General features: G+C 46.9%; 4 protein-coding genes across 4 annotated transcripts; 2 read left to right on the forward strand and 2 right to left on the reverse strand.

Moving 5' to 3' along the window:
- Positions 1 to 4,806: 4,806 nt before the first annotated feature.
- H6S33_005228 (uncharacterized protein) lies at positions 4,807 to 6,697 on the reverse strand (the record flags this gene model as incomplete). The annotated part of the gene is made up of 4 exons (XM_044836592.1): positions 4,807 to 4,908; positions 4,963 to 5,349; positions 5,411 to 6,171; positions 6,304 to 6,697. 4 exons carry the CDS (start codon positions 6,695 to 6,697, stop codon positions 4,807 to 4,809), a joined length of 1,644 nt encoding a protein of 547 aa, XP_044690441.1.
- Positions 6,698 to 9,450: 2,753 nt separating this feature from the next.
- Positions 9,451 to 11,143, forward strand: H6S33_005229 (uncharacterized protein; the record flags this gene model as incomplete). Its single annotated transcript, XM_044836593.1, has 5 exons — positions 9,451 to 9,580; positions 9,640 to 10,133; positions 10,196 to 10,665; positions 10,719 to 10,927; positions 10,986 to 11,143. The coding sequence occupies 5 exons, from the start codon at positions 9,451 to 9,453 to the stop codon at positions 11,141 to 11,143; spliced, it is 1,461 nt and encodes a 486-aa protein (XP_044690442.1).
- A 5,594-nt stretch (positions 11,144 to 16,737) lies between these two features.
- On the forward strand, positions 16,738 to 17,283 carry H6S33_005230 (uncharacterized protein; the record flags this gene model as incomplete). Its single annotated transcript, XM_044836594.1, has 1 exon — positions 16,738 to 17,283. The coding sequence occupies one exon, from the start codon at positions 16,738 to 16,740 to the stop codon at positions 17,281 to 17,283; it is 546 nt and encodes a 181-aa protein (XP_044690443.1).
- Positions 17,284 to 23,100: 5,817 nt separating this feature from the next.
- Positions 23,101 to 24,991, reverse strand: H6S33_005231 (uncharacterized protein; the record flags this gene model as incomplete). Its single annotated transcript, XM_044836595.1, has 2 exons — positions 23,101 to 23,922; positions 24,299 to 24,991. The coding sequence occupies 2 exons, from the start codon at positions 24,989 to 24,991 to the stop codon at positions 23,101 to 23,103; spliced, it is 1,515 nt and encodes a 504-aa protein (XP_044690444.1).
- Between the last annotated feature and the right edge of the window lie 249 nt (positions 24,992 to 25,240).

A 25,240-nucleotide genomic window follows, 5' to 3' on the forward strand; every position in this document is an offset into this window, starting at 1 on the left:
AGTTCTTGAGAGTATACCACATGCTAGCTACGCACGGAATGAATCAAGTCTTGCTCTCTAAATCGATTATTAAACTCTCACATGTCTTCTCGACATCTCCTATCAGTCAACAATAACCATATCCATACCCCTTTTGCCACCGCGGGAGAATGAGTGGTTCATACCCATCAACTCATACTCCAGGGACAGTCTCTTGAATTACAATGAACTGAAACATCTTCTGGTTAGTCCATCTGATGCACAACCGTTTATTCACCTGCGGTACTTGCCGTCCGATCCCCTTGATCCAAGCTTGATCTGACGCCACCCGCAGCCGGTAACTCCCGAGTCATTTAGAGTATCCCAAACCCCCCCCCCCCCCCAATATAATATATCCCTGGTCTCTATTAAAACAGAGCTCATGCTGGCCCACCTTTGACCAGCAACCTCGCAGATCGGCATGTTTAATTCCATCGCCCATCCTGGCCATCCGCCACGTGCTGGCACGCAGTTCTCATACTGGGGGTCAGGGAAGTTCTGGGCGGTCGGTTGTAGTTTTGGTGCTGATGTGGTGAAATTGCAACGTCCTGTGGCCTGTGAAACAATGTGGGGTATCGAATCGGGATTGTAAACATCAAGCTGCGAGAGAAGGTGACTACGGGTGATAAGGAGGTATTGGCTCGTGACAGAGGTTGTAGAGGGGTGTCCTTCTCGAGCTAACTTAAGGCTTAAGAATGAGTCTAGACCCTAGGTGAGAGGCGCACGAGGGGGTGAGATTAGTAGGATCATGAACTACACACAGATGTTGAAGGGAACAAAGAAGATAAAGGAGATGAGGAATTCGGGACTAAACGCTCCATGAGCATGGATGAAAGCAAGAGTTCAGAAGGAAACTAACCCTTCACCCCAACTACCCTTCGAGGCAAGCCCTAACCTCATGGAGACCAGACAGAGCCAGGCTAAGCGATCAGATTATACCATGACATCCCTCCAGCTCACCTCCAATGGCCCCGTGGGTGAAATAGAGCGTTCAATCTGTTCCACCTCTTGTTTAACTAGCTTAGAAAAATTCGAAAATAAGGTCTTAGAGAAGAGCGCACGCATGTTTTTTATCGAGCGGTCAACAGATAGACTCATGAATTATCACTCGCCTGTAGGCAAATTTCCTGTAGTTTCTAGACCCCACAAAAAACGGCCATCCTTGACAGACCATGGGATAGTGTGGTTTGAAAATAATGTTGGATAGAACTCCGAAGAGTCTTAGAAACCCAAGCATTTGTTCAATCACACGCCTCCTATTGTGTAATAAATCGGTTCAACGGGGCAAAATATAGGAAGACTCAAAAGGTAATATTATGGATGATTCTATTTCCGAGGAGGATAGGAGTCTCTCCGCTTATACATATGATGGTGACAGGTCTAGTTAAGCCAGATCGACTGTGGACACCGTTGCTAAGACCACTTTGCACCAAACTCAGAAACCACCGCGAACACGAACCTACATTGATCTCGACCCAAAGCGGTACCAAGTGTATTAAACCAACATAGATTAATTCTAGATCTATAACCACGAAAAACGATTCCATAATCCCTTAATTAAGGGATTTAGAATGGTCAAGTATGTATCTCACCAGCCCTTAATTAGCCAAAGATACTAACAAGTATCAGCATCTCCCCCCCTCCGGTCGGAAAAAGATCCATTGTCGTTAAAAGGTTCCAAAATCCCTGATTAGCACATACGATCATGTACTGGGGACATTACACCACAAATCCAAAGACTGGCACACCCACCCCAAGCTGGTAGCAAATTGTCCGATAACATCGCAAAGTAACAACGACCTGCAATAACTTGCGCGCGAGCTCTCTTAAGACTAGAATGGTTAATCTGGCCTGTGCATACTCGATTTTTCTTGATGGCAGGCCGGCCACTTTCCTTATTTGGATAGTATAACTCTTTATCTACAAATAGCTTCTTCGTCTCTGGATTAAATTTCTTTCTATATCTGTTTGCCGTTCGCCGGGAAAGGTTGGTGAACCCCACTATAGAAGAACATTTTCTAATACTCGGGCAGACAAGTCCGGCCCCCGGCGAGCGCTGCCCCTTAGCTATTTACCCACTATCCAGATATTAATACAGCGGCTGCTACCCGCCAAGACTTTATTAACACCCACTGAGGGCCCCAGGCCAGTACCAAGTGCACCCAACAGTACCCCAAACTCGCCGCAGGGTTCCTCCTTAATACATCACTTCTGAGTAGCCTCGCCTGCCAATGGACTCTAACAAGCTAGTGATATGTCTTCTTCCACAATAGAAATTAAAGAGTCGGCATAATTTCATGTCGCAATGATCATTGACATCCGAGTGATAATCAGTGACTCGGTAGTGTCATTAACCAAAGAACCACACTGGCGTATGATCTTTTTTCACTCTTTTCAGTCGCAGATACGTGGATCTATTCACCGAGACGGATGATCAGTGGTGCTAGCTGGTTATTCGGAACGTCCTCGTCACGGGCGGTCACTCGGTCGATACACACATGCCGTCCGCTGGAAGCATGGAAGCAGACGGGTTGGGGGCGAGCCTAGTTAGTGGAGTATATGGACGGCTTGTTGAGACTGGTGGGCAACTTGCTGCAAGTACGGGATGGGTACGAGACTACGTATACGTGTGTTTACCATCTTCCCCAGCACGCAGTCTTCCACGCTCTGTTTGTGTAGTGGTATATGCCTCCGGTTTAGGAAACTTATGACGACAGCGGATACCGGGTTCGAATCCCGCTTAGATCCACTACACAAACAATTTTTTTCTCTTTTACCTCAGTTCTATTGTTGAAATGAGAAGTTCTCTGATCCATCGCACACCTGTGTCGTGGCCGGGGATTCATGAAAAGAAAAAAAAAAGCCAACATGCACACCAACACGGGCCACTAACCCCACACGGCAGCGCGACCAGCTGCTTGGTGCCCTGATCTTCACAGTGATGAAAGGAGATGAGAATAATGTCTTATGCACATTATTGTGTGGTGCAGTGCACGTGTGGGGCACGGGAGGAAGAGCACTTGCATCGAACGAACAATTCGCGATCGGGCCGGCGACATATGCAGATCTGCCATCGGAAATCTCGGCAATGGTATCCACGAATCCTCGTGAGCAAATACAGTACGTAATTTTGCGGATATGTATCCTACCAGTTGAGTTCTCTTGCTAACGCCGATGAATTAGCCTCTCCGGTGTTCCAGACCTCCTCCTCCCGGCCTAGCTTAAGTTCCAGTGTCTTGGTTTCATAAGTGTGGCTACATACATGTAGCTGGGTGGCACTATGCCGATATTACGTACTGCGTCATTTATTTTGAGTTACCGCGTTTGACACGTATACTTCCAAAGTACTCGCAGCAGGTAACAAGTACCCGAAAATGCAAGCCCTAATCTGCAATTGCCATTGGAGTAGAAGTCAGAAATACACCAAAACCTTGCAGCTGAATTTTCGGGTACTTCAGGCCTGTTGCGAGTATAACGTGGATGTTAAGGAATCTCCAGGACAGCCCTCTTTACCCTACCAATCTCCAAGACGGTGCAGCAAACACAAAAACCAGAACCCACGCCACAGTTCCTCTAAATGAGAATCCTCCCGCAGGAGGATTCCCAGGTTATGATAAGTCTTATCACACTGACCGTACATGACTCTAATTACATGTTCATAGACTTCCCTGCCTGCATGAGCCTGTGTACGAACACCAGCCACCCGCTCACGTCTGCCACCAGCACGGTTTACTATAAACTGCCGGATGCTTCGGTGTTTGATTCCGTCCACAGACGTATGTAGAACCCACCACCTACACACCCGTCCCATACCCATAGGTAACCGTCTCATGTGTAGGTGCTGCGGTAGAGGTTTTTAAGCAGATACAAGCCGATAATCACCACATCTTACCAGAGGTGCCTCTAGCGGCGTTTAAACTGAGGCTTGGTTATAAGCCAGGCCGTTCGATAATGTTCTAAACTAGTATTCTTTCGGAACTCACCAGTCTATGAGATAACTACTAGCTCTCCGTATTCGTTAGGCCGTCATACTGAACAAACTACGTAAACTCACTAGGAGCAGAAGTTGGGATAAAAAAAACGTTCATGAAAATCTAACGGTGATATATCAGGGTGATTTCTCATCAGATATTTGAACGTAGCTTAATAGTATTATATTCGATGGGTCGTTTGTATTATATCGTGTATTAACGGTATCGGTAGCCTCAGATAGCGGATTTCTACAGTGGAGAAGAGAAGATTATCATACCACTAGTAGCGGTAGACTCAGAGTGTGGAATAACATCGGTATAGTTCGGCGGTGATCATTATCGTTGCACATACAACTTGAGATAAAAAGCTGTGGATTGAACCAGCCAAGCTAGAGCCATTAGTCATCAAGTTCACCTATGTTGCAGTATTTAAACAAGTACAACCTTCGAGACTAGTTAGTAAATCACGCGTCCTAAAGTAGGCTAGTGCAAATTAAGGCCCGAGTGACATTTCATGACCAAGTTACAGTACACGATTGATATTAGAGAGCGTAGAATGGTGGATTTAATGCAACTTTTATTATTTTCATCTAAATTATCCCCTTTCCACCATCTGCGCCCTCCAGCTCGAAAAAGCCAGAGTCAAACCCACATGAATCAGAGGAAATATAGGAAAAGATGATAACCTCGACACCAAAAAAAACCGAATAAGAAAAAGGAAAAAGGAAATGGAAAGTCGGGAATGTGATTAATATCCAATATTATACATCACATAATCTGTCAGCAGCAGAAGCCCGAGATGCATCGATCAACACCTCTATTTGTTGCAGCTTCCGTATGTGTAAGATGGGCGGTTGGGCACACCACATCCAGCAACAGGGTAGAAAACAACAGAGTACTCAACAACAGGCTTAGCAACCTCGACAACCTCGAACTTCTGAACCTCGACAACGGGCTGGGCAACCTCAACGACCTCGACAACGGGCTGGGCGACCTCGACGACCTCGACAACGGGCTGGGCGACCTCGACGACCTCGACAACGGGCTGGGCGACCTCGACGACCTCGACAACGGGCTGGGGAACGGTCTCGAAAACCTCAGTGACGACGGTCTTCTTGCTTGCCTGGACGCACTCGACGGTGACGCAAGCAGGGACAGCGACCTGCTCAACAACGGTCACTGGCTCGTAGACTTGCTCGACGACGGGCACCTTCTCAATGACCTCCACAGTCTGATACTCGACCACGGGCTGGTAGACGGTTTCGACGACTGGGACGGTCTCCACTACAGGGACAGTCTCAATGATTGTTTCGTACTGGGGAACAGCCACAGCCTCCTCATTGCTGTTGTAGTTGGTGTTCTAGTGTTCACTATTAGAATTTTTGATACCAGAAGAGCATGCTCTAGATCTGGCTACTTACGGAGTTGTAGTTTACGTTGCTATTTCCGTAACCACAGTTTCCTGAGTCGCACCGCTTGTTCAAACCACCAACACCAGAGCCAAACGTTTCAATGTTAGTATCAGGATTGAAGTTGAGGTTCTCGTTCATGGCTACATCCTCAAACCCGCCAAAGTCGCCGCCGAATCCCCCGAATCCCCCAAAGCCTCCGATGAAGCCGGGGAAGAAAGGAACAATACCGACACCGTCGAACCCGAATCCATCGCCTCCACCACCGAAGACTCCACTAAAGAAGTCCTCGTTTAGGTTTTGGTTGTTGTTGATGTTCTGGTTGATGTTCTGGTTTTCGTTGTCATCAAAATCGCCATCGCCAAAGCCACCGAACCCAAACTGAGCATTACGCTTCATCTTCTTGAAGAAGGTATCGTCTTCAAAGGCAACATTGTTGTTGACATTGAAGTCAGTGTTGTCGTTGATGCCAAAAGCCAACCCTCTGAGGCCAGCCGCAGCTGCTGCGCCGCTTCCAATTGCACCTCCACCACCACCACCACCGGTACCAAAGAAGCTGTTGAACTTTCCGAGGTTGGCCATCAGATTCTGGTTGGCATTGACATTCTGGTTGATGTTCTGGTTGTCGTTGTTATCGAAGGCGCCGCCGTCATCGAAGCCTCCGAAACCTCCGAAACCTCCGAAACCTCCGAATTGACGCTTCGCCTTGAATCCGCCGAATCCGCCAAAGCCGCCGAATCCGCCATCGCCACCACCAGTGACTTGGCTATCATCTAGATCGGTGTTATCATTATTGTTGATGTTCTGGTTAAGGTTGTGCTTGAAGGTGTTCTTGACTTGATCGAACTTGTCGTGGATGTGGCCTGTAAGATCTCCACTGCCACATCCATCTTGGCAATCATTACCTTCATATCGCTTTCTCAAAGCAAGGCTAGGGTCCTCCACAATAGAGAAGCTTTGGCAAGCTGGGGAACGCTCAAAGATGCCCCTCTTCTTAGTCTTTCCGTCGGGGGAGAAGATAAGTCCGTTGCGGCATGCGGTATCGGCAATGAGCTGGACATTGGCAAAATCCGTGAAATCATCAGTGCAAGCGCAATCAGGAACAATCTCCTTAACGGTCCGGTAGACAGTCTTGATGCTGATGATTTCTGGCTGAGGGCATGCCTTGACGACCTCGACAGGAACTTCAATCCGCTCGGTACATCCAACAGTAGCAATGTTGCCAGTTGGGCTCGCCGTGGCAAAGATGCCAAGGGATACGACTAAGACAACAAGACTGTGAGGGATTTTCATCTGCATTTTGAAAGCTTTTGTTTTCCTAATAAAGTCAGAACACAATCGAATGATGAGAAATTCGGGGAGCGACAGGCTTACGTTGGCGTTTAAGCTGTAACGAGTGGAGAGGATGAACGAATTGATGAAACGACAGGTGGGAAAGAGAAGACAGGGTTTTTAGTTGGCTATCGGGGAGGGTGAAGGAGGGTTTAAATACGGATTAAACCCGAGTGTTTGTCATGGCTTTAAAATTAGGCACATCTCCCCCCAAGGTCCCCGATATCAAGATACTTTGTGTGGAGAAACTACCTGTTAGTATGCCCATATCAGTACTCTAAGGGGGCTATAGTAAGCATTCGATGCCAACTTTCCATAGCTGTGACGATAAAGCTCCTTATTGGTTGTCCGAGGGTAAATGGTTGACCAGTTACTAGGGAAACGTTCCTCCTAGGTTCTTGTGATAGAGATAGATGGGCCTTTCTCGTTCCTAAACTTTGGTAGAATTTTCACAAAGTTTCGTTCCAGACTTAACCCATATCCATAGCTCATCCCCCGGAAATCGTTCGAGTAATCTTAGGGTCTTAGTGGCGCGTAGAGAAAAAGGTCCAGAATAGAGACTCGAGATGCTTATCGAGTTGATCGATGTTGTGAGCTTCAAGCCTGAAGGTTGATGAGACGGGCATGTCCGGGCGGTAAGGGAGACCCGCTGACAGTAAAGCCAATATGGTAGCTCCGCAGATGCTTTGGAATCGCCGAAAGAAATCCCCAACGATAAATTCCCGGATACAATCTCCAATACCTTTATTGAAACCGGTCCGGAGGTCTGGTTTGTCAGGTGGAACTTCTCCTCGCGGATTCTTCCAAATGAAAATCTTATATCCCCTCAGCGGTCAGGCCCAATTAGTATCTGGTCAGGTTAACCACATATGGAAGTCGTGATATTAAAAACCGTGGGAACGAATAAATCCGCACATTCATTCACATCTGATAACATGTTGATAACGCATTAGTATGAGGATATCTATGATTTTAGGAGTATCACAAATCCGCCTTCTCCGGCTAACCTGACAGGTACTATTTGGGCCTGACCGCCGAGGGGATAAGCGGTATTGAAGGAGATGGTTATTCCAAAGAAAAAAACCCGGAGAATATCGCCCAACTTTCCATTCGCCAAACCCAATCAACTTGTTTTTCCTTCCTTTGGTTTATGAATGTTGCCTCCCGAGCCTCATAACTTGATCCTCTACAATGAGGTCATGGTGATGAGCTTATAAATGGCTGCCAAGAATCGCCCGATTGAGCATTAGCTTGTCCAAAAATAGACTCAGGGTTTTGAAGCTAGAAAGCCTCTGAGACCTCCAGAATAGGAATTTCTTCCTCGACGATTTTATAATGCAGATTGCAGCACATCAACCGTAGCACCTAGTTCGTGACATCAGTGTAAGGAGGGTTGGTGGTATGTAGTTCCTTACAACATCCGTGCAATAGGTTCCCATCGCCTTCACATCCAATCTTTGGATTCAAACAATAGTCTACTCTGACACTGATCGCAGATCGCCACTCGCTTCCCTAAGGCTTTCTCATGCTGAGATTGTGAGTAACGTTTTTGACCGAGTACCGTGTCAGACCTAGATTCGAGTCGTATGGCAACAGCACTAAAGCTTCACATAAATTTTGGAGGCGAAAAGGCTCGGCAATAACCACTACCAAATTTGTATAGTAACGACCGGTACCCGATTCCCAGTCCGACACGGTAACAGGGCAAAAACGTTATGCGCAAAACCCCGGGGAAACTAATCCTTGAAGAACGATTTCATGGGCTCCAGAGAGTATTGTGAATTGCGCAGAAGAAGAAGAAGCGCTGTGGCGATTTAACGAATCGAGAAATTCTGTCCCAGGAACGTTTCTACCATCTAGGAACGAGCGGAGATCTATCGAACTTTAGAATTTGAATTCATAAGTGAAATATTGAGCTGAAGGGAGGACGAAGAAGCGGTGCCTCACCTAGTAGAGCGTTCACGTGGCCCTGGTTGGGTTTTTAGACCGAATATTCAGATATTAAGACTTTGTGCCAAAACACGAAAGGGCACGTGTAGTATGTGGTGTGGAAACATGTGAATTCAAGGATTGGTTCCGGTTGTGGTGGTCAAGTAGGTTTCGCATAGTTGCATTAGGGCTAGGGCCAGCCATGCCTACTTGGTTGCCATCAATTGAATTGAACACTCTGGCAAAATACATAACTACATGTACTAGGGCATAGCACTAGTGTCACCGACTGACAGGGACGATTGACAAAATATATTCCCGAAAGAACATCGTTGACCCCGCAAGAGCGATAACGAATCTCAACTCAACCTTTGCAGTTTGGACTTTCCAAAGTTAAGACGGTGGTTTCGAGCAATGTCTTTTGTGGTTTAGTCACATACATACTTCCTATTGGATATCTCTATGGATTGCAGGGATGGGCTAATTGAACAGTTGGCGCCCTGTACTGAGGTCTAGAGGGCGATCCACCCCCGAACCGCATATCTGCAAGGGCACAGCTATGTAGAACCCTTCCTTCGTACCCTATTGCCCCGATTTCCGACCGCATCGCATCCCCGCCGTGTCAATAACCGGGTTTTGCACCGGAGACCAATTAAGCATTACCGAAACCCAGAAGACATGTATGTAGCAGCAATAGAGTAGTCCTTTAAACTGTTATTCCTCCATACGTCCTTTGAACTCCTACACGTGTGCAGAAACAGGCCACGCATCCAACTTGGTACCCCTCCATCATGACCAAAAAGAATCTTACCACCGATGATGTTTCCAAACACAACACTCAAAGCGACTGTTGGATGACAGTTCGCGGAATTGTATATGATGTCACTGAATTCTTGCAGCAACATCCTGGAGGGCCTCAGGGTAAACAAGCTTATACCCCTGACCTAGTTGATCGATTGGAGCTCTAATCCACCCCACAGCACTTCTAGCTTATGCCGGCGCCGACGCTACGGGAGCCTACGACTCTGTGCACACCCCCGAACTTCTAGAGAAGGATGCCCCAACGAGCATAAAGAATCTTGGCCCCGTAGACCCTCAGAGCGTGGCTATGGCAGTAGACCTTGGCGCTCTCAAAGACACTTCCAGCAAAAAGCCACCCTTAGAGTCACTAATTAATACCTATGACTTTGAGGCCGTCGCAGAAAAGACTAGCAGTGCAAAGGCATGGGCGTTCTTTTCATCTGCAGCGACAGATCTCATATCTATGAGGTTGAACAAGGAGGCATTTGATCGCGTACTGCTGAGGCCAAGGGTGATGAGGAACAATAAGGAGGTAGATACGACTACAACCATATTGGGGGTTAGGACGAGGTCGCCATTCTTTGTAGCGCCCACCGCTATGGCAAAGATGATTCATCAAGACGGTGAGATGGCGGTATCGAAGGGTACTGGTGCAGAGGGGATTATTCACATTGTGAGTCGCAATGCTGGATAAACAGGGTCACCCGCAGAATTATAGTTAACCGATTCATACAGATTTCGACCAACTCCTCAGCTCCCATTGCAGATATCATATCAGCTGGTCTAGGTCCAGAAAAGCAAACCCACTTCTTACAACTTTATGTGAACACAGACCGTGCAAAGACCATAGCCCTCCTCAAGAGTGCAAGAGAAGCGGGTGTAAAAGCTGTTTTCGTGACTGTTGATGCGCACCTTGCTGGTAAGCGGGAAGCAGATGAAAGACTAAAAGTTGATGTCCCAGTTAAGAGTGCTGTTAGTGGCGCTGTCAGCCATAACGATAAAAAGGGCGGTGGTATGGGAAGGCTTATGGGCCTGTACGTTGACAGAACCCTCAACTGGGAGGATATTCCTTGGCTTAATAGCGTGTGTGGAGGGTTGCCTATTGTTCTTAAAGGCATTCAAACGGCAGCGGATGCTCAGTTAGCGCTCAAGTATGGAGTTCAGGGAATAGTTCTCTCGAATCATGGTGGGAGGTCTTTAGATACGTAAGTCAATCAGAGCCCCGGTCAGTATTCACGCAGCTGATCAAATAATCTAGCTCTCCACCTTCTATTTTTACTCTTTTAGAGCTTCATAAGGTCTGTCCGGAGGTCTTTCATCATCTTGAAGTTTATATCGATGGTGGTATTCGTCGCGGTACCGATATCTTCAAGGCGCTTTGTCTAGGGGCCAAAGCTGTTGGGGTTGGAAGACCCTACCTCTACGCTCTCAACTACGGAGCTGAGGGTATATCACATTTGACACAAAGTGAGTTTTTCCGTATCACATTTAGTTAGTAATTAGCTAGCTAATTATAATCTTATAGTCTTGAATGATGAATTGGAGACGACAATGAGGATGTGCGGGGTAACAAACTTATCACAGGTTAATCCAGGATTTGTCAACACGGCAATGATTGACCATTTGGTCCCTGATTCTACTGGGCATCCTTATGTCAAGTGGAGGCCTAAATCCATGATTTAGCTCCCCTATATGTCCACTTATACAAAGTTATTTAAGAATGATATATAGCCGTTTGCGACAGATATTATACTATCCTCAGGCACCAATTCTCGAAATCGAAATAAAGATCGTGAATACCTCTGGATCTCCTTCAAATTGTTATACTATGCAAAGTCGTTGTGACAATGAATCTCAATGCATAAATAGCATGAAATTCCGAAGAAAATAATGGGGCCCAGTGATATTCACAAAACATAAACTATCACTCGGATCCATTGACGTTTCTCTTGGCAAGATTTCGCATAAGAAATGGGCCTTGGCACCTATCACTGGTTGGACTCACGCGATTGTTTTTTTTTTGTCGCATGACCGAGTGATATCTAGTGCTGTTTACACGTCTATCGGTTCGAGGTTAGGTATATACATCTTCGTCTCCAGTTATCGACCAGACTCTTCTTGGTTCAAGTTCTCAATCGAGAATCCGACGACTTACATCCTTGTTAAAAGGAAAGACACGGGTGTTTGGCAAAAAGGTTAGCGATAGATCCTTGTCAGTGGTTTCGTGGTGTAGTTGGTTATCACACAAGTCTAACATTAGTTTCACTTGTGGTCCCCGGTTCGAGCCCGGGCGAAATCATTCTAAGCAGGCGCAGGTGTAATGTCTGAGCCTTCTCTTTCCTTTTTGAAGGTACTAAGTATTTCCTAATATGTATTATTGACATACATAGATATTTTGTCTTTATTTTGATATATACATACTTAATGCTACGAAACTCAGGTTTTTGAGACTAAATAGTAAATAATTCAATTGTAACACTCGCGAAAGGTTAAAGATACCAAATACTCAAGTATACACCAAGTAGTGGGTGAATCATAAGCAATCATTCGTTTGCATTCAAGAAATAAGAGCCCTTTCGTTCACAAGATGCGATCATCTCAGGACACATTGATCCCTCATAGTAGCCTTAACCCCTCAATTTTTATATGCCCAATCCCATCAATATGCAGCAATACCCAGCACACCATCCCAACATTTAGAGGCACATTAAAGAAAATGATTCTCACGAGATTGTCAGGCTGCATATTTGATGCCCTCAAAAAAGTGCATCACCACATATGCACGGTGCCGCCGTGATCACATGACGTCCCCTTTTTTCGAAGGAAGAAAAAAAAAAAAAAAAAAAAAAAAAGAGGGCCCCGGCGGCTCGTCAATAATTATGATTGATCAAAAGCTAGAGGTGTTGCCCACACTCCATTTCGTTTGGCCAGAAGAAAAAGTTCAAAATAACACCCATGATGATGTGGCAGTATTGGGGGAGAGAAGGGGAAAAAAAAAAAAAAAAAAAAAAAAAGACAACTTCTACCCAAGCTATCAGAAATGCCCCTACCCCGCCCGCGGGTCCGCCCAGTGCAGCATGCAGCTCATCAGATCAGAAGTTCGTGCCCTCAGCTAGCTAGTTATCTAGCCAGAACCGCCGGTGTGGGAATATTCGTGACGCAATTGTTAGGGCTGGACCTCTCGAAGGGAGGTCTATGGAAGATCGGCTATCAATGTTCGGTTCCGATCAATCATTTCTATTGGTACCTTTTCTCTTTCCAACGTAGAGCAGCGGCACAGCATGTGAAAAATTTACCCGCCGTGGAATCGCCCAGTGCAATCAGAATTGCTTTTGCTAAGCTAACCGCTTGATATTGACATGATTCCTTTTTTTTTCCTGCAGAGTCACGGATAATTTCGTTGGCCGTTGGCTTTGGAGCTGTAGGCGAGTGATATGCTATGATCAGGTCTATGGTTACAAAGCCGGGCCGAGAATAATTGTTGTGTGCTTGTGTAATGTGGCCGTAAAGGTTATGTGCGTATGTAGGCGGCCTATTATGTACTACTTTCTCTGGGCGGGTAGAGGCATATACACGTACCTCAGGCCATCAACCTCCTACGAAATGGTGATCTATGAGGAGAAATTGTTAGGCCTGATTGAAATATCCGTATAGGTTACATCGAAATCAATTTAAGCGTTTAGCCTACTTAATCGGGCGGGCCTTTTCCAGAAAATACTGCTTGATATAGAGGACCATTCCATTTTGAGGTTGTGAATATCCTGGAGGGACAGCCGATATGTTTAGGTGAATCTAGTATGTGCATGTTTTCCTTTCTTTTGAAAGGACAAAAACTTGACCTCATGGATGCTTAACGAAGTGCAGCAGGGGGTGTAGTCCAGGGATTTTCATAAAGCCTCAGATAAACAGCATCATCACTTGACCTAAGTCATACACGCGCTGACAAGGAAATCCGTATCGAACCACTGATCGATCACTGCTAATATTCAGATCCTCAGGTTGTTGAATAGCAGCAAGGGATTTAGTTAGAAAATGAATTTTTGTACTTTCTTCGAGGCCGGTATACCGGTACATGTAGTCATTTATCACTGCGCAGCTAGGAGCTAGACTAAAGACTACCCGGTTGATCATAAAGGTACATATGTACTCTAAATAAACGCCCATTCTAGTGTGCAAATATCATTTCCATAAGAAATGATTCAGAAAACCTATATATATTTACCTGCATAAGTTAGGGGCATGAGCGCCAAGCTAGCTATCCCCTAATCCGTCAAGATATGCTGGCCGTTTGTCGTGGGGGCCAAAATGGTGGCCAGTGCTAGAGCTCCCTAATAATTGTTGTGCCAGAAACGATCACTATTGACAGATTGGGACAGACATATCACGGCCTAGCCCCACACCGCGGGCCTTTATTAGAAGCCAAGGAAGTTGAAGTAGGTGAACGGACAGAAAACATCTATCAAACATCGTGAACTGCCGCTGCACGTACAAATTGGTGTTCATAGCCGACTTTTGCTGCACCAATTCTCGAAATCTTACTATTGAAATCCCTGGCCCCAGCTACCTTCGAATCGATGATAATCATACCTAGCGGCCTAGGGTACATACGGTTTAAACGCTCAAGACTTACACTATCAAGCGTTGCAAGTCATATCCCGATTCCAACTGATAACGCAGTAGATCAATGTATTTTCTTCTTACCCCCGCCCCAACACTGTACCGACAAGGAACGCAATTCTTAGTAGTCGCACTGTACTTATTCCTCCCAGGTAATCCAGAGCAGCATGGGCAAAATGAAACTCTTGATTCCGACTCTTCCGTCTAGTAACGACTAAACACTGCACTCAATTTGATAAATTAAGCGTCTTTGTTTGGCTGTGAACCTGTGCGACCACAAGTCACAGGCTAACTAACACACATAAATGCACGTTACAACAAAGTTTGACAGCTGATATATCTAAGCCCAACCAAGGCAGCAGTCTACATAGCTAGAGTAAACCTGCCGATAAAGGAAGATCTGCTCACCGGGTTCTCTGCAAAATTTGTTGGGAACCGCCCCGGGTCCAGGCTACCATCCTCAAATGTTTGAGCGGAGAAGGAGGCCGACGGAGGCCTAAAAATGTATTCCTTAAAAATAAAAATAAAATACCGCGCGATATGAGGAAACCATAGTTGTTGCAGTACTTCCCCCCAGTGCATTAACATACCGCGCGATATGAGGAACAGTAGTTGTTGCAGTGCTGTTGACTTTCCCCCAGTGCATATGGTTCCCCCCAGTGCATACGCGCTCTATCATGATCAGCGCGTGAAGACCGTGGATCTTGATCAAGTCAAGTATCTTTGAATCACCTCATACCGTGATCTCGAACGCTTGAAAGATAGATCCGTGCTAGTAGCATGAGCTGGTCAATGCCCACGTGTTTTGTTTGGCCCCTTCCTACCCATTCAAGCGGGTCGGTCGCTTGTTTCAGTCAATGTTCGGTTCCGATGAATCCTTATATGTGATTTCCATTGCATATTACGCACTCGGGCTGGCACTGCTATTGGTGAAGGCCGTAGTAAGGTTTGAATCACAATTCTTACTCTGCCCATACGATGATGGTGTCCTTGTGAGGCTCGAAAAACTGCATACGGCGTAGTATGAAGCGAGACTCAGTCAGGCGGCGTTGAGCTATCTTGGTAGAGCAGATTGGCTAGAATAGTTGATGCGAAAGCGATCATAAAAAAGCCTAGTATAGTAAAGAATGGATAATCCATCGGGTATAGATGCATTGTCTTTCGTGTGTAAAGTACACATGACATATGTTTCCTTGAACTATTATCCTCAAATTCTTGGTTTGTTTCCCACCTAGGCACCATAGACAGTACTTTTTGCGGTGGTACAAATCAAATATATTGTACGACGAATGTGACCGGACCGGCAGGCATTAATTCCACCTAGAGTAATGATATCTCTTCCATTTGTGCTGGCATGCAGAAGATTTTTGCTCTCCCTTCAGTACAACGTCAGTTTATTGAAATTCACCAACCCATGCACAGCTCGCGAAAAGAAAAGAAATTAATTATTCAAGTAGAGTAAGGAAGCGAGCCCAGATCAAGCATGTATGTATGCAGTACCAGCACCGCGCGCATTGGTTCGTTACCGTTATTAGTGTAGGCGCGCGGTATTGTAAGCACACCACAAAAATACCCGGCTCATTCGGTGGTGGCTCACAAAACCAGTGATAGCGAGGGTTGCGCAATGAGCAACAACATGTGTCTAACCTGATTTGTCTCCTTGGATGCAAAGTGCCAATCAGCTGTTGTCGATCAATTCATATATATTCACAAAGAAGTGTTCCCGCGCGCTGGTATTCACACACTTTGGCGCCGACAAATACTGTCGCGCCCCCCATGTTCCTAGCAATAGCTAGTTAGATATGTGTACCCAATAGATACATACTGTGGAGGTACATACATACGTTTTTTTCTCTCTCTGGGGTAGGTAGGTAAATGGATATTCCCTGCCTTCTCTTTTGCCCCTCACTCTCATTCATTCGCTCACTCATTCTTTACCTCTGTCCTTGTCTCCCGTTCTCGCCTTCCCGTAAGCTCTTGATTGCCTTGCAATTCTAACCTAACCGCTCAGGGGAAACAAGAGCGCCTGTATAAACCAAACAGATATCAATAGTGTAAATTTTATTTTGACATCGTCTCGTCCTTCGCTCCGTGCGTTACCGAGCAACGGGTTCGTGGGGAAAGAAGAATTGAGGGTTTTCGTAATTAACCATCCTACTATTTGCTTTTCTGATCCCTGCCTGCGCTTCATACCCCCTATCGTTCAGCCGCCCCCCATTCGTTGTAGCCGTCCGCTTCGATCGTGCTGCTAGCCCCCGACAACCACGTTTTTAAAGCTGCACGGTGTGTCCTGGAATAGCCATCCCCGCAGACCACCTACGCGCGATCCTCGCTGTTGGTGCTGCAACCATTTATTCACTAAGCCCTCCAAAACCCATTTTCGCTCCCACATAACATCTAGACCCCCCCCCCTCTCCTCACCCATTCCCCTTGTATAAGAAAGGCTCGTCCGGGTTTTGGAAACGTTAGTGTAGCATCTCGCCTACTTTCCTCATTCACTGCGCATCTCTCTCATCGCAAGTCCTTCTGCAGACAAGGTATGTACTCACTAAGGAATTTCCTTTAATAATGCCTTCCCCCCCACCTTCATTCATGCTAACTATTCAATGTCGAAAAGATCCCACAACTATTTAAAAACCCCACCAAACTATACCACGAAGATGTCGGCACCAACTCTCAAGATTAAGACCACCCACACCTCCAGAGGACCATTCTCGCCTCTCCCCTCAGAACTCCCACGAACTCCCATAATCGGCCATTTTGATTCTTTAAAGAGCCATGAGGAGTGCCTAAAGACACCTATAACCCCACCAGCGGCATATACCGATTTCTTGAGGAATACCGCCAATAGTCCGGCTCTCTGCAAATCGCCTGCATTCTTTCCCCCGAATTCAGCAAAGTCATTGCTAGCAAACACACAGGGTTACTATACGCCCACGACACCGTACCCTCTAGCACCGACATCGGCCGCCAGGCGCCTACGAATTCCTTCATCTCCCGCTTCCGCGGCTAATTACTCACCTTCCACTGAATCACCGGCGTCGGCAACTTCGCGGTCTTCGGAAGAGGAGACCGAAGTTGAAGCTAGAAGTCCTCGAACAGGGCCCCGAGTGACGGTGAAACAGGTTGTGACGACTACAGTTACTTTCACTCCTCGAATGAGCCTTATGCCTGCACCCAAGGGGAAGAGGAGACGGATTGAGTAATTGAGTTGGTGTTTGATTTGGGTGAAATAAATGTTTCCTTCCTTTTTTTTTCCTTTTTTTTTTTGGCTACTTTTTTAGGCACGGCGTCCGTCCTTTTTTAGCTTTTATCCATTCTCTTTTATTTTTCCTTCCTTCGATGGGTTCTGCAATGGCGTATATTCCTTTTTTTTCTTTTTATTGCGACGGGTGGGCGGGGGTTGTTCCCGCTGAGCTGGGTTTGCGCGATCGACTTTTTCCTGCTTTATCTCTTCCCTTCGCCCAATGATCCCTGGTAAACCCTTATTTTACTGGAACGGTGGTAGTTTTACATCTTTCTGTTTCGCCCTCTTCTGTATGTATATTGTTCTTCTAGTTGCAAGGGGGCAGAGGCCTGTGTACAATCTCTGATCGAGGCGTTTTCCAATTGCCTGTTCGCTCCTGAGTATCTCGTGCTTCATCGGCTCTACCGAGATTATCTTTTCCTTCTTCTTCGTTTTGTTTATATTGATATCATATTCACATGTCCGGGGTACCGGTATACAACATATTTTTTTTTCCAAACCGCCGCTTTAATCTCCCTCCCTCATCTCCTAAAAAAGAGAACAGGGGGGTGCAAGGGCTCAAAGCAGTCAAGCAAGTTGAGGCTCCTGCCGCCAGAACCAGTGTGTCGGGATGACATGGGCTGTCGTGGCACTATTTTCAGACACCACCTTTAATAGCTTCGGCGGCTACAGGTCGAATCGGACTGCTGGGATGTTGTGGGTGTGGATGGCTGTGCCACTCCCGAGCTCGAGCATCGCACGTCCCGTGAGTTTAAAGATTTGTTTTGCGCCGAAATTGGAACCGCTGCATGAAACATTTAATTTCTCGAGCAAATGTTTGTGATCATATCACTCAACCCACGGTCTTCTAGAAGCCAAGATATGGCTTTGCGGGCGCTATTTTGATCGCCTGGATTTTTGTAATTTGGTTTGGGTACTGTCTCGCAGTAATTGGTAAATTATGGAGGTATGAGCGTCATGGCTATGTTGATGATGACCCTGTACTATTTGAAATCTTTTTTTTTCCCGCTGGATTGGAAGAGCCGTTCTCCTTGCCAGTTTTGCCTAATTGATGGAATGTGTATGTAGGTATGTAAATCCGCTATTTTTATCATCACGATTGTCCATCCCTTGTGGAAATATGCTCGCCATTTTAGACCTGATGAGAATTAATTGTACGCGAAGGAACTAAACACGAAAATCGTGACTATGTATTTGCCTCTCAGAGATTGCAAGGCAGCAGCATCTCGGGAACACCGATATCCGGGGCTTTGCATGTTGCCCTCATCCTTTTTTGTCGGATGGATAGATTGAATATTATATAGAGTATATATATATATATTCTCCATGTGGTGGCTGACAATAATAAGGATAGAACGCTACTCATAGTCCTCAAATTAGTATTGCATCATCAGCGTCATCATCATATCCGGGCAGTCATCGTGGCCGTCGCGTGTAAGCAATTCAGGGACCCATCGCTTCGACGGCTGCCCGGCCTTGTCTGACGTGAGTGACGTGACAAGCGAAGCCCTATGTAAAGAAGGAAGGAAGGTGAAAAAAACGATTTCCCGGGTTTCTTAGCTAGTTCCAGATTAATGGAAGCATCCGTCCCGCTCGCGATGATTTTTCCAACACAGTGCCTGTGCGTTGCTGGACGTAATCATGGATCCTCACTCGTTCTCTCTGAATCCACGACCCAACCCAACCTGACGGTATCCGATTTCTAGTTCCGAAACTTCAACCCAGTGTATTAGAGCGACAGCTTGCTAAAAATTTCATTTCACAAGTGGGCCCCTACCACTCACTAGTAGCCAACCTATGACCTAATTTTGCGCCAAGTCGTTCATGTGTTGGGTCAGTTCAAGGGTAGGACCATATGATAATGGATCTAGCGGTCATTTAACCGTTTTTCGGGGTATTGACGGTCAAAAGACAAGAGAGACAGCCAAGCTCATGTTTCATCTTCTATTGGTCGAACCACACCCCTGTTCAGCTGAACACCTCTGGAGTAGTGCCCGCCAATGCTCCGTGAATGACAGTACGAGTCATGACTAATGAAACCTGTGATAACCATCCAACAATTATGGCGCAAACTGTGCCAAGGAAAGCGGTTATTAGAGAAGTTGGACTATATTAATTATCAGCTGAAGTATATATCTAGAATAGGAAACTTTACGCTTGCGCGCTCAGTAAAACGTTATGGAATCGGTGTAACCAAGCACACACAGAAACTGGAGGTGACACGAACCCGATTTCCACACAAAAGAGTGCCAAATACGTAATAGAGAGTCCAAGGTCTTATAAACCTATTTCAATTGATGAATTCCAACTGGGGGGATCATATTAAGAAAGGTCTATAAATCTTACCCTAAATATCGGCATGCTCCCCGACCCACATGTAGCCATTTTATGATTATCCTACAACCTAAGGACGCAATCTCAAACCGTTCAGAAATTAGTCTCTTGAAGAAAGAAGTCCATAACACTCACATACATCCCAACATCCTGATTTCAACCCCCCTCAACCGGCAATTCCCGCTATTAATATGTTATGATCTCCCTATTACAATCGTCCCACATAGAATCATGCTGCAACAGATATAGGTAGCATGTGTTCAGGGTCACCCCTACATACATGCGCGGGAATTGTGTGTTTTGTGTTCCCGCCAGGTTGGTTGCGTCTCTCGCTAGTGTGGTCTTGCATCATCAGTAAGGCGCAACTTTTATGCAGGTATGATAAATTAAGAGCACCATATTCGGCCTCTCTGAACATTGTTAATTCTATATCGATTCATAAAGGTAATACCATCAGTTGCAATAAGCGGCGGAGGTGGTACTAGAGGGGCGTACGACTTGAAGGAGACACGAATGATCCTATGTCCGTGTGTGTGTGTTGTGTATTGCTGTTGCTGCTTAGGGCGGCGTTGGTTTAGGAAGAGGTGGTGACGATGAGAAATGGACGATTGCCCTTCTGGAATATGACCCTCGAGCTCGTCATGCTCTTTGGTGTGTGTGTCCTACACTGTGTCCCTTGGTATCACGCTCCATAGGAATCCCTGCATGAAGACATATATTCGTATTCGTCTTGGAGTCGGTAATTAATTTGTTAGAGATGGTGTGAGAAGGTTCGTTGTTGGAGGGTGGGATGTGTAAGGTGTCGTTACTCAAGAGTCTGATGATAAAGTATCAGGATTGTGGTGATGTCAGCATACGTATGTGTAAAGGAACTAGCGCATTTTCTCTGCGCATGTGTTGAAGCTAAGATGAATGACCCACTAACAAGAAAGCTTAATTTTAGTATTCAGTCAGCCGTACTAAAGTTTAATGCAGCTCAGTGGGATGAAAGATTAGAACCGCGGCCGAAGAGACAAGGCTTGGGGTTACTTGTAAAGTGTATCATAGAAAACTTATCTGGAGATAATTAGCTTTAATAAGAATATCCAGGATCACTTTAGACTTTGGAATCAATCATCGATGGTGTTCTCAATACATTTTGAGTTTTTACTCGCTACAGGAATTCCGTCATGGATTATCACTCGCATGGCTATTGTGTGTTCCGGGAAATGTTTTGTTAATCCTCCTAAGAACAAATAATATTTCATGTAGCATTAGAAATGAAATAAAACCAAGAAAACTAAGACTAAATGTGCAATCTACCGTCTGGATTAGTGTGGTCGACGAAACGGGCTGGCTCGAGCTTCTTCCACTGCTCGATTTGAAAATCGCAAGCTTTCTGGGTGTTATTTCAATTATGCTAGAGATGTCGACAATATCCTTGGTATTTTATTCTATAAAAAGTTGGCGTAGCAATGTCTTCCTCCATATAAAGGATCTAGAATGACTTCAAGGACTGATATATCAGAGACCACTGTCAGCCCAAATGACTCGAGCTGCACTCGAGTACTGTCGTTCACGGGGTATTGGCGGACACTGGGTGTTGACGGATTGCAGGCAAACTTGGCTTGGCTGTCTCTTTTTTGGCTTGTCCGTCAACACCCAGTGTCCGTCAATACCCCGTGAACGACAGTATTTGCAAGTCGAGTCAGTCGAGCAGCTGTTATCAGTGATCACGAGCCGATTCGAGGTTTCCCCCCTACTCGTGGATCGACCACACTACCAAAATGCCCCTACGAAAACCCTTGCCCTTATATTTCCAATAATAGCTGTCATAGCTACTCATGTCAATAGATTCTACCATCCACTAAGTGATCCCGAAGATCGAGCAGACGAATTAGACCTTCTAAGCCAACAGAAAAAAAAAAGATCGGCAGAAAAAACAAAAAAAAACGGATCAGCATCTACTAGCCGGAGGTATGTACTAGCGAGAATATAAAGTCTGTCCCTTTTGGTACATGTGTGGACAAGAAAGATTGGTGTCCTACCTACGTACCAAAGCGGACAGACTTTATATTCTCACTAGACGTAGTAGGTATGATATTCCCAACGCTGCCCACAGAGGCCACTGCAGCGGCACCAAAACACAACCGTGAGAGCACGGCTATTAACTGCGTCTACAAGATCACACCAAGCTCATCTAGCTAATGGAGGATGATCGATCTTTTTTTTTTCCTGCAACGGCGGTTCTATTAACTGAATTGAAAAGTATCTTGCAAGTAGCTAGCTGACTATATGCCTAGCTTGTACGTGGCCATGCTTGCCGCATTTGATGACCTCAATTGCCGCGGACCCTCTAATAGTACGTTCGCCATGAAAGCCATGGTTTTGAAGGTACTTTTGGAAGGTGCGGGGTGGATCTAGAAGAGACGTTATTGGATATAAACCAGGGTAAGGGCTCTCGTGGGGGGCGTTTTGCACCAGGATGGCAACGACAGGAAGTAAGAGTTCGGGGGTAGATTGCACTTTCCCTCTAAAACGAACGGTCGTTGCTATAATAGCAAACACACCACCCAACAACAAAAGATTGCCAGAAAAAAGGAAATCCCGTTCCCCGCCTGTGTTCTCAACACATGCCAGAAACGAGACTTCAATCATGATTTCGCCCGGGCTCGAACCGGGGACCACAAGTGTGTTAGACTTGTGTGATAACCAACTACACCACGAAACCGTTAATCTTCATAAGTATTTTCCATTTTCATACCGTTGTCCTAGTATGACAAATTCTGATCCTAACCGACCCCATGTTCCTTCCCGCAGTTACGTAACGGAATCCTGGCTTCAAGACGTTGGCTAGAAGCTGGTAGAGATGGAGGTAACACGGTTATAGTCTTGGCAGCGAGTATAAAGAGATGCGGATCCTCCCTCCCCCTCCCCCGCCTTTCTTCCTTCGCTGTGACTCTGCTGTGTCTTGCAGGACAGACAGCATCCGTTCGATTGAAACGCAACAATGGTAAGTGGGATTCAATCCATCTCTATCTCTCGCGTTTCTGTGGGGAAAGAAAACATATGCTCTAGAATTATCCTGACTCGATCTTTGCTGTTATTTTATCTACCTGATTTCGCCGTCTGTTTTGTTTGTCTATGGTGCATTCGCTAATTGATGATTCCAAAGTTACTAGGTTGCAATTGATGTTTGATGGAGCTCGAGGTGTGACGTACTTGACGGACTTAACAGTGCGGTTGGCCTTGTTACGGCGTGATTGGCTTGTTTGTAATTAGCAAGATCTTGCGCTGTGCGCTTTAATTGTTTGCACACTCGTACACCAAATCTCACTCGCTACTTCTGACCCCAGTGCTATCACTATACATATGTTATTCGCTATTCTAAACCGTGATATTTACCAATTCCAAGTCCCCAAGTCTTCATAAAGGTCCTCACACAAAACAAAAAACTCCATCTCTAGATCGGCCCCGTCTCAATCTTCTCATACCCCTCAATCTTCCTCTCCCTCTTCACAATCCCCATCGGCATTCCCCTCCCAGTAAACACAAAAAACGCCCACTTCCACCGAAACGGATTCACCACCACACACTCCAAAAACCACCAACACAGCTCCCCATACGTAAAAAAGTCAAACGCCCCCGTCGGGCTCCTCGTCTTCAACCACCTCGTCCAGCGCACCCAAAACCTCATCGCCTCCGCCGGCGGCCTCGTCAACGGATCATTCAAAAACATCAACAGCAGCCTCGTATACACGCCAATGTGGAAATGCCCCACCGTGCCAATCGCATTCACATACGTACAATTACACGCACACACGTCCACCGCCCCCGGCGGGAACGTCTGCAGATACCAACTCGGCGGCTCATACCCCTCTTCAAAACAGTCTTCTGGCAGGAAGCTTAGACTCGGCCTTTTAAACCCCGTTGCAAACACTATGATGTCTGCATCGGCGAATTTCTCGACGCCGGGGCCGCCCTTGGGGACGCCTTGGGAGCGCTGGTTGTAGCGTACGCCGTGTTCTTCGATGCTGAGGATGTCAGCGCGGAGCCAGCGCGCACGGCCGGAGCGGATGTGGGAGAGGAGGTGGGAGTTGACCATGGGGGTTGACTCCCAGAGGCCGGTTGTGTGTGGGGGTGGCGCGAGGGAGGAGAGGGAGCGGTAGAAGAGGTGGCGGAGGAGGAATTCGGGGATATAGGAGAGGTAGAGTTCGGAGCCGAAGGGGTTGAGGGAGAGGAGGATGTCGATGAGGGGGTTCCGGGGGATAATCCATTTGTCGGACTGTGAGAGCGGGGGCGTTAGTATGGTACTTGTATGAATTCAGAGCCGGGGGGGAGGGGTATGGGATTGTGGGAAACTGGGGGTTGATCATTGGCCTTTGGTAGGAAGGGCTGGCTCCGGATTTCGGGAGGATGATTGGTCGCCGGTGATGCGAACCAATCACTGCCCCCGAAAAGCGGAGCTCACACGGCTTTGGGTGAGTGGGTATTGGCCATGATCGGGATGCTGAACCAGTCGCAGTAATCCCGCCAGAGACTATTGCAATTGCTGATATCCGCAGATACAGCCAGTCCGCATACCCGGCCAGCCATACCCTTACCAAGACCGCGCTCTACAAACAAACAAACAAACAGAAAGCATAAAAAAAGCCACTCACCCTCGCCAACAAACTAACACTCTCCGCCCCCCTCTCCAACGCACACTCCAACGCCTCCACCGCGCTCGCCCCACCCCCCAGTACTACTACCTTCCTCCCCTCTATTCCTACGCCCTCTAACTTACTCGAATGCACTATACGCCCCTGAAACCTTTCCTTCCCCTCCACGCCCGGCACCATCGGCTCCCCACACGTCCCCACCGCCGCCACAACCCCATCAAACTCCCACTCCACCCTCCCATTCACCCTCCACTTCCCCGTCTCCGTCCTCTCCACCTTCTCCACCTTCGTCCCCAGCACCGTCTTCTCCTTTAGCCCGTACCGCCGCCATAAGGCTTCGATCTGCTCCAGGATCTCCGAGCGCTGCGGGTATGCAGAGTGGAACGTGATGGACGGGTGGAAGCGGTACATGATGCTGTGGATCTGCAGCGACGAGGTGCTGTTGACGCGCGCCCAGATGCCGCCGATGGTGGGCGCGCTGTCGAAGATGAGCACGTCGGAGTTATGGGAGACGCAGTGGGCGGCGGCGGAGATGCCGGTGATACCGGCGCCGATGATGGCGACGCGGGGGCCGGTGAGTGGGGGAGGCGGGGTGCGGACGGGGGGTGGTGCGAAGAGGGTGGTGAGGAGGTGTTGGAGGAGGGTGTAGAGGGTTACGAGCGGGTGGAGGAGGGCGTGTAGGAGGGCGGACATGGTGGGTATCATAGCAGGAGATAAGGTGTTGGGATGGGTACGGGTGATGGGCTGTGATAGAGGTCGAGTAAGAGCTAAGACTCGAGTGACAATTGAGGTAGGGAATTACAGGAGCCGAGCCGAGTGAGTATTGGTATCGAGTGTGCCGAGTGAGAACCGCGTATCGAGACGAGTGAGAATCGTGAGAACCGAGTACTAGTCGCGGACAAGAACTGGAGCCGAGTGATAATTGAGCCGAGTGAGAACTGA

The sequence above is a fragment of the Morchella sextelata genome, assembly GCF_020137385.1.
Source record: "Morchella sextelata strain SCLS chromosome Unknown scls_19, whole genome shotgun sequence".
In the NCBI taxonomy this organism is placed as follows: domain Eukaryota; kingdom Fungi; phylum Ascomycota; class Pezizomycetes; order Pezizales; family Morchellaceae; genus Morchella; species Morchella sextelata.